Below are 10,015 nucleotides of genomic sequence, written 5' to 3' on the forward strand. Positions count from 1 at the left end.
ATGCCACCCAAGAATCCACGCGGGAGACCCGCAACAAACCGTGGGGATGGAGAAGATCCAAACCCTAACATCGCTCAACTTGTGGAACTATTGCGTCAGCAAACAAATACATTAGTGCAGCAACAACAATTGCTTCAGCAACAAATGCAACCACCTCAACCACCTCCAGCTCCTGTTACGACCTTTAAAATCTTCCAATCAGTCAAACCCCCTGAGTTTCAAGGAACTCAGGATCCCGTAGAAGCCCATGCTTGGCTCAAAGAGATAGAGAAGGCTTTCGCCTTAGTGAATGTTGGAGATGACCAAAAAGTTGAATATGCTACTTACTTTCTAAAAGGCGAGTCAAATTATTGGTGGGAATCAGCTAGAGCTTTAGAAGCTACTGCAATTATTCCATGGGATAGGTTTAAAAGGATATTCTTGGATAAGTATTTTCCTCGTTACATGCAAACTCAGATGGAAATGAAGTTCTTTGAATTGAAACAAGAGAATATGACAGTTGGGGAGTATGAAAAGAAATTTACGGAATTGGCAAGATTTGTTGGTGATTATGTTGATACAGAAGAAAAAAGGGCGAAGAGGTTTCAGCAAGGATTGAAGCCCTGGTTAAGGAGTCGTGTAGCAGCTTTCGAGCTGACTACATACGCAGAAGTTGTTCAGAAAGCTATGGTAATCGAAGGAGAAAGTGGTGCGTTTGCTACAGACTGCCCATAAAAACTGTGGAGGTTCGGGAACCGACTTTAGGCGTCGTTTCACCCAGGTAGACTTGAAAGTTCAACTCTAGGGACCTTCCAGGGAGAAGTAAAGGATGGTGAAGTTGTAATAGGTTGAACGAGTTGTAACTTAATCCTTTTGTTTAAAAACAGTTAGTATTGTTCATACTCTTACCTGTGGCGATCCGGGTTTGGGTAGTTGTTGTGGATGTTAACTTATGTTGGTTGAATTTAATGATGTAAATTATTAGTTTTAATCAGCTTTTGCTTTCTATTTGAGTTGGAAAATTCTGAGATGTGGTATTTATCGGGTTCTTTATATTCAGTAGTGTGGGTCCGTCACAATTATTGTCTAGATTGAAGTTGGAAACAACTTGTAGCTTCATTCCAGACTCGTTTGAAGTTGAAAACAACTTGTAGCTTCATTTTCAGTTGTTTAAAATTAGAATCAACTTGTAGCTTCATTCTTGACTCGTTTGAGCCCGGAAACAACTTGTTGCTTTATTATTGGCTAGATTGAAGTTGGAAACAAGTTGTAGATTCATTCTAGACTCGTTTGAAGTTGAAAACAACTTGTAGCTTCATTTTCGGTTGATTAAAATTAGAATCAACTAGTAGTCTCATTCTTGACACGTTTGAGCGCGGGAACAACTTGTTGCTTCATTATTGGCTAGATTGAAGTTGGAAACAACTTGTAGCTTCATTCTAGACTCGTTTGAAGTTGAAAACAACTTGTAGCATCATTTTCGGTTGTTTGAAATTAGAATCAACTTTTAGTTTCATTCTTGACACGTTTGAGCGCGGGAACAACTTGCTGCTTCATTATTGGCTAGATTGAAGTTGGAAACAACTTGTAGCTTCATTCTAGACTTGTTTGAAGTTGAAAACAACTTGTAGCTTCATTTTCAGTTGTTTAAAATTAGAATCAACTTGTAGCTTCATTCTTGACTCGTTTGAGCCCGGAAACAACTTGTTGCTCTATTATTGGTTAGATTGAAGTTGGAAACAACTTGTAGCTTCATTCCAGACTCGTTTGAAGTTGAAAACAACTTGTAGCTTCATTTTCAGTTGTTTAAAATTAGAATCAACTTGTAGCTTCATTCTTGACTCGTTTGAGCCCGGAAACAACTTGTTGCTCTATTATTGGTTAGATTGAAGTTGGAAACAACTTGTAGCTTCATTCCAGACTCGTTTGAAGTTGAAAACAACTTGTAGCTTCATTTTAGGTTGTTTAAAATTAGAATCAACTTTTAGTTTCATTCTTGACTCGTTTAAGCCTGTAAACAACTTTTTGCTTCATTATTGTCTAGATTGAAGTTGGAAACAACTTGTAGCTTCATTCCAGACTCGTTTGAAGTTGAAAACAACTTGTAGCTTCATTTTCGGTTGTTTAAAATTAGAATCAACTTGTAGCTTCATTCTTGACTCGTTTGAGCCCGGAAACAACTTGTTGCTTCATTATTGGCTAGATTGAAGTTGGAAACAAGTTGTAGATTCATTCTAGACTCGTTTGAAGTTGAAAACAACTTGTAGCTTCATTTTCGGTTGTTTAAAATTAGAATCAACTAGTAGTTTCATTCTTGACACGTTTGAGCGCGGGAACAACTTGTTACTTCATTATTGGCTAGATTGAAGTTGGAAACAACTTGTAGCTTCATTCTAGACTCGTTTGAAGTTGAGAACAACTTGTAGCATCATTTTCGATTGTTTGAAATTAGAATCAACTTTTAGTTTCATTCTTGACACGTTTGAGCGCGGGAACAACTTGTTGCTTCATTATTGGCTAGATTGCAGTTGGGAACAACTTGTAGCTTCATTCCAGACTCGTTTGAAGTTGAAAACAACTTGTAGCTTCATTTTCGGTTGTTTAAAATTAGAATCAACTTGTAGCTTCATTCTTGACTCGTTTGAGCCCGGAAAGAACTTGTTGCTTTATTATTGGCTAGATTGAAATTGGAAACAACTTGTAGCTTCATCCTAGACTCGTTTGAAGTTGAAAACAACTTGTAGCTTCATTTTAGGTTGTTTAAAATTAGAATCAACTATTAGTTTCATTCTTGACACGTTTGAGCGCGGGAACAACTTGTTGCTTCATTATTGGCTAGATTGAAGTTGGAAACAACTTGTAGCTTCATTCTAGACTCGTTTGAAGTTGAAAACAACTTGTAGCATCATTTTCGGTTTTTTGAAATTAGAATCAACTTTTAGTTTCATTCTTGACACGTTTGAGCGCGGGAACAACTTGTTGTTTCATTATTGGCTAGATTGAAGTTGGGAACAACTTGTAGCTTCATTCCAGACTCGTTTGAAGTTGAAAACAACTTGTTGCTTCATTTTCGGTTGTTTAAGATTAGAATCAACTTGTAGTTTCATTCTTGACTCGTTTGGGCCCGGAAACAACTTGTTGCTTTATTATTGGTTAGATTGAAGTTGGAAACAAGTTGTAGATTCATTCTAGACTCGTTTGAAGTTGAAAACAACTTGTAGCTTCATTTTCGGTTGTTTAAAATTAGACTCAACTAGTAGTTTCATTCTTGACACGTTTGAGCGCGGGAACAACTTGTTGCTTCATTATTGGCTAGATTGAAGTTGGAAACAACTTGTAGCTTCATTCTAGACTCGTTTGAAGTTGAAAAAAACTTGTAGCATCATTTTTGGTTGTTTGAAATTAGAATCAACTTTTAGTTTCATTCTTGACACGTTTGAGCGCGGGAACAACTTGTTGCTTCATTATTGGCTAGATTGAAGTTGGAAACAACTTGTAGCTTCATTCCAGACTCGTTTGAAGTTGAAAACAACTTGTAGCATCATTTTCGGTTGTTTGAAATTAGAATCAACTTTTAGTTTCATTCTTGACACGTTTGAGCGCGGGAACAACTTGTTGCTTCATTATTGACTAGATTGAAGTTGGGAACAACCTGTAGCTTCATTCCAGACTCGTTGAAGTTGAAAACAACTTGTAGCTTCATGTTTGGTTGTTTAAAATTAGAATCAACTTTTAGTTTCATTCTTGACTCGTTTAAGCCTGTAAACAACTTTTTGCTTCATTATTGTCTAGATTGAAGTTGGAAACAACTTGTAGCTTCATTCCAGACTCGTTTGAAGTTGAAAACAACTTGTAGCTTCATTTTCGGTTGTTTAAAATTAGAATCAACTTGTAGCTTCATTCTTGACTCGTTTGAGCCCGGAAACAACTTGTTGCTTTATTATTGGCTAGATTGAAGTTGGAAACAAGTTGTAGATTCATTCTAGACTCGTTTGAAGTTGAAAACAACTTGTAGCTTCATTTTCGGTTGTTTAAAATTAGAATCAACTAGTAGTTTCATTCTTGACACGTTTGAGCGCGGGAACAACTTGTTGCTTCATTATTGGCTAGATTGAAGTTGGAAACAACTTGTAGCTTCATTCTAGACTCGTTTGAAGTTGAGAACAACTTGTAGCATCATTTTCGATTGTTTGAAATTAGAATCAACTTTTAGTTTCATTCTTGACACGTTTGAGCGCGGGAACAACTTGTTGCTTCATTATTGGCTTGATTGCAGTTGGGAACAACTTGTAGCTTCATTCCAGACCCGTTTGAAGTTGAAAACAACTTGTAGCTTCATTTTCGGTTGTTTGAAATTAGAATCAACTTGTAGCTTCATTCTTGACTCGTTTGAGCCCGGAAAGAACTTGTTGCTTTATTATTGGCTAGATTGAAATTGGAAACAACTTGTAGCTTCTTCCTAGACTCGTTTGAAGTTGAAAACAACTTGTAGCTTCATTTTAGGTTGTTTAAAATTAGAATCAACTAGTAGTTTCATTCTTGACACGTTTGAGCGCGGGAACAACTTGTTGCTTCATTATTGGCTAGATTGAAGTTGGAAACAACTTGTAGCTTCATTATAGACTCGTTTGAAGTTGAAAAAAACTTGTAGCATCATTTTTGGTTGTTTGAAATTAGAATCAACTTTTAGTTTCATTCTTGACACGTTTGAGCGCGGGAACAACTTGTTGCTTCATTATTGGCTAGATTGAAGTTGGAAACAACTTGTAGCTTCATTCCAGACTCGTTTGAAGTTGAAAACAACTTGTAGCATCATTTTCGGTTGTTTGAAATTAGAATCAACTTTTAGTTTCATTCTTGACACGTTTGAGCGCGGGAACAACTTGTTGCTTCATTATTGGCTAGATTGAAGTTGGGAACAACCTGTAGCTTCATTCCAGACTCGTTTGAAGTTGAAAACAACTTGTAGCTTCATTTTTGGTTGTTTAAAATTAGAATCAACTTTTAGTTTCATTCTTGACTCGTTTAAGCCAGTAAACAACTTTTTGCTTCATTATTGTCTAGATTGAAGTTGGAAACAACTTGTAGCTTCATTCCAGACTCGTTTGAAGTTGAAAACAACTTGTAGCTTCATTTTCGGTTGTTTAAAATTAGAATCAACTTGTAGCTTCATTCTTGACTCGTTTAAGCCCGGAAACAACTTGTTGCTTTATTATTGGCTAGATTGAAGTTGGAAACAAGTTGTAGATTCATTCTAGACTCGTTTGAAGTTGAAAACAACTTGTAGCTTCATTTTCGGTTGTTTAAAATTAGAATCAACTAGTAGTTTCATTCTTGACACGTTTGAGCGCGGGAACAACTTGTTGCTTCATTATTGGCTAGATTGAAGTTGGAAACAACTTGTAGCTTCATTCTAGACTCGTTTGAAGTTGAGAACAACTTGTAGCATCATTTTCGCTTGTTTGAAATTAGAATCAACTTTTAGTTTCATTCTTGACACGTTTGAGCGCGGGAACAACTTGTTGCTTCATTATTGGCTAGATTGCAGTTGGGAACAACTTGTAGCTTCATTCCAGACTCGTTTGAAGTTGAAAACAACTTGTAGCTTCATTTTCGGTTGTTTGAAATTAGAATCAACTTGTAGCTTCATTCTTGACTCGTTTGAGCCCGGAAAGAACTTGTTGCTTTATTATTGGCTAGATTGAAATTGGAAACAACTTGTAGCTTCATCCTAGACTCGTTTGAAGTTGAAAACAACTTGTAGCTTCATTTTAGGTTGTTTAAAATTAGAATCAACTAGTAGTTTCATTCTTGACACGTTTGAGCGCGGGAACAACTTGTTGCTTCATTATTGGCTAGATTGAAGTTGGAAACAACTTGTAGCTTCATTCTAGACTCGTTTGAAGTTGAAAACAACTTGTAGCATCATTTTCGGTTGTTTGAAATTAGAATCAACTTTTAGTTTCATTCTTGACACGTTTGAGCGCGGGAACAACTTGTTGCTTCATTATTGGCTAGATTGAAGTTGGGAACAACTTGTAGCTTCATTCCAGACTCGTTTGAAGTTGAAAACAACTTGTAGCTTCATTTTCGGTTGTTTAAGATTAGAATCAACTTGTAATTTCATTCTTGACTCGTTTGGGCCCGGAAACAACTTGTTGCTTTATTATTGGTTAGATTGAAGTTGGAAACAAGTTGTAGATTCATTCTAGACTCGTTTGAAGTTGAAAACAACTTGTAGCTTCATTTTCGGTTGTTTAAAATTAGAATCAACTAGTAGTTTCATTCTTGACACGTTTGAGCGCGGTAACAACTTGTTGCTTCATTATTGGCTAGATTGAAGTTGGAAACAACTTGTAGCTTCATTCTAGACTCATTTGAAGTTGAAATACTTGTAGCATCATTTTTGGTTGTTTGAAATTAGAATCAACTTTTAGTTTCATTCTTGACACGTTTGAGCGCGGGAACAACTTGTTGCTTCATTATTGGCTAGATTGAAGTTGGAAACAACTTGTAGCTTCATTCTTGACTCGTTTGAGCCCGGAAAGAACTTGTTGCTTTATTATTGGCTAGATTGAAATTGGAAACAACTTGTAGCTTCTTCCTAGACTCGTTTGAAGTTGAAAACAACTTGTAGCTTCATTTTAGGTTGTTTAAAATTAGAATCAACTAGTAGTTTCATTCTTGACACGTTTGAGCGCGGGAACAACTTGTTGCTTCATTATTGGCTAGATTGAAGTTGGAAACAACTTGTAGCTTCATTATAGACTCGTTTGAAGTTGAAAAAACTTGTAGCATCATTTTTGGTTGTTTGAAATTAGAATCAACTTTTAGTTTCATTCTTGACACGTTTGAGCGCGGGAACAACTTGTTGCTTCATTATTGGCTAGATTGAAGTTGGAAACAACTTGTAGCTTCATTCCAGACTCGTTTGAAGTTGAAAACAACTTGTAGCATCATTTTCGGTTGTTTGAAATTAGAATCAACTTTTAGTTTCATTCTTGACACGTTTGAGCGCGGGAACAACTTGTTGCTTCATTATTGGCTAGATTGAAGTTGGGAACAACCTGTAGCTTCATTCCAGACTCGTTTGAAGTTGAAAACAACTTGTAGCTTCATTTTTGGTTGTTTAAAATTAGAATCAACTTTTAGTTTCATTCTTGACTCGTTTAAGCCAGTAAACAACTTTTTGCTTCATTATTGTCTAGATTGAAGTTGGAAACAACTTGTAGCTTCATTCCAGACTCGTTTGAAGTTGAAAACAACTTGTAGCTTCATTTTCGGTTGTTTAAAATTAGAATCAACTTGTAGCTTCATTCTTGACTCGTTTAAGCCCGGAAACAACTTGTTGCTTTATTATTGGCTAGATTGAAGTTGGAAACAAGTTGTAGATTCATTCTAGACTCGTTTGAAGTTGAAAACAACTTGTAGCTTCATTTTCGGTTGTTTAAAATTAGAATCAACTAGTAGTTTCATTCTTGACACGTTTGAGCGCGGGAACAACTTGTTGCTTCATTATTGGCTAGATTGAAGTTGGAAACAACTTGTAGCTTCATTCTAGACTCGTTTGAAGTTGAGAACAACTTGTAGCATCATTTTCGCTTGTTTGAAATTAGAATCAACTTTTAGTTTCATTCTTGACACGTTTGAGCGCGGGAACAACTTGTTGCTTCATTATTGGCTAGATTGCAGTTGGGAACAACTTGTAGCTTCATTCCAGACTCGTTTGAAGTTGAAAACAACTTGTAGCTTCATTTTCGGTTGTTTGAAATTAGAATCAACTTGTAGCTTCATTCTTGACTCGTTTGAGCCCGGAAAGAACTTGTTGCTTTATTATTGGCTAGATTGAAATTGGAAACAACTTGTAGCTTCATCCTAGACTCGTTTGAAGTTGAAAACAACTTGTAGCTTCATTTTAGGTTGTTTAAAATTAGAATCAACTAGTAGTTTCATTCTTGACACGTTTGAGCGCGGGAACAACTTGTTGCTTCATTATTGGCTAGATTGAAGTTGGAAACAACTTGTAGCTTCATTATAGACTCGTTTGAAGTTGAAAAAACTTGTAGCATCATTTTTGTTTGTTTGAAATTAGAATCAACTTTTAGTTTCATTCTTGACACGTTTGAGCGCGGGAACAACTTGTTGCTTCATTATTGGCTAGATTGAAGTTGGAAACAACTTGTAGCTTCATTCCAGACTCGTTTGAAGTTGAAAACAACTTGTAGCATCATTTTCGGTTGTTTGAAATTAGAATCAACTTTTAGTTTCATTCTTGACACGTTTGAGCGCGGGAACAACTTGTTGCTTCATTATTGGCTAGATTGAAGTTGGGAACAACCTGTAGCTTCATTCCAGACTCGTTTGAAGTTGAAAACAACTTGTAGCTTCATTTTTGGTTGTTTAAAATTAGAATCAACTTTTAGTTTCATTCTTGACTCGTTTAAGCCAGTAAACAACTTTTTGCTTCATTATTGTCTAGATTGAAGTTGGAAACAACTTGTAGCTTCATTCCAGACTCGTTTGAAGTTGAAAACAACTTGTAGCTTCATTTTCGGTTGTTTAAAATTAGAATCAACTTGTAGCTTCATTCTTGACTCGTTTAAGCCCGGAAACAACTTGTTGCTTTATTATTGGCTAGATTGAAGTTGGAAACAAGTTGTAGATTCATTCTAGACTCGTTTGAAGTTGAAAACAACTTGTAGCTTCATTTTCGGTTGTTTAAAATTAGAATCAACTAGTAGTTTCATTCTTGACACGTTTGAGCGCGGGAACAACTTGTTGCTTCATTATTGGCTAGATTGAAGTTGGAAACAACTTGTAGCTTCATTCTAGACTCGTTTGAAGTTGAGAACAACTTGTAGCATCATTTTCGCTTGTTTGAAATTAGAATCAACTTTTAGTTTCATTCTTGACACGTTTGAGCGCGGGAACAACTTGTTGCTTCATTATTGGCTAGATTGCAGTTGGGAACAACTTGTAGCTTCATTCCAGACTCGTTTGAAGTTGAAAACAACTTGTAGCTTCATTTTCGGTTGTTTGAAATTAGAATCAACTTGTAGCTTCATTCTTGACTCGTTTGAGCCCGGAAAGAACTTGTTGCTTTATTATTGGCTAGATTGAAATTGGAAACAACTTGTAGCTTCATCCTAGACTCGTTTGAAGTTGAAAACAACTTGTAGCTTCATTTTAGGTTGTTTAAAATTAGAATCAACTAGTAGTTTCATTCTTGACACGTTTGAGCGCGGGAACAACTTGTTGCTTCATTATTGGCTAGATTGAAGTTGGAAACAACTTGTAGCTTCATTCTAGACTCGTTTGAAGTTGAAAACAACTTGTAGCATCATTTTCGGTTGTTTGAAATTAGAATCAACTTTTAGTTTCATTCTTGACACGTTTGAGCGCGGGAACAACTTGTTGCTTCATTATTGGCTAGATTGAAGTTGGGAACAACTTGTAGCTTCATTCCAGACTCGTTTGAAGTTGAAAACAACTTGTAGCTTCATTTTCGGTTGTTTAAGATTAGAATCAACTTGTAATTTCATTCTTGACTCGTTTGGGCCCGGAAACAACTTGTTGCTTTATTATTGGTTAGATTGAAGTTGGAAACAAGTTGTAGATTCATTCTAGACTCGTTTGAAGTTGAAAACAACTTGTAGCTTCATTTTCGGTTGTTTAAAATTAGAATCAACTAGTAGTTTCATTCTTGACACGTTTGAGCGCGGGAACAACTTGTTGCTTCATTATTGGCTAGATTGAAGTTGGAAACAACTTGTAGCTTCATTCTAGACTCATTTGAAGTTGAAATACTTGTAGCATCATTTTTGGTTGTTTGAAATTAGAATCAACTTTTAGTTTCATTCTTGACACGTTTGAGCGCGGGAACAACTTGTTGCTTCATTATTGGCTAGATTGAAGTTGGAAACAACTTGTAGCTTCATTCCAGACTCGTTTGAAGTTGAAAACAACTTGTAGCATCATTTTCGGTTGTTTGAAATTAGAATCAACTTTTAGTTTCATTCTTGACACGTTTGAGCGC

At 36.0% G+C, this 10,015-nt stretch overlaps 1 protein-coding gene across 1 annotated transcript; it reads left to right on the forward strand.

Moving 5' to 3' along the window:
* LOC135152802 (uncharacterized) lies at nucleotides 1-714 on the forward strand. The gene has a single exon (XM_064093911.1). The coding sequence runs from the start codon at nucleotides 1-3 to the stop codon at nucleotides 712-714; it is 714 nt and encodes a 237-aa protein (XP_063949981.1).
* The last annotated feature ends 9,301 nt before the right edge of the window (nucleotides 715-10,015 follow it).

Source organism: Daucus carota, chromosome 5, assembly GCF_001625215.2.
Source record: "Daucus carota subsp. sativus chromosome 5, DH1 v3.0, whole genome shotgun sequence".
In the NCBI taxonomy this organism is placed as follows: Eukaryota; Viridiplantae; Streptophyta; class Magnoliopsida; order Apiales; family Apiaceae; genus Daucus; species Daucus carota.

What these genes read in the sequence shown, in the direction of transcription:
- LOC135152802 (XM_064093911.1), top strand. Translation starts at nt 1, where the DNA reads ATGCCACCCAAGAATCCACGCGGGAGACCCGCAACAAACCGTGGGGAT.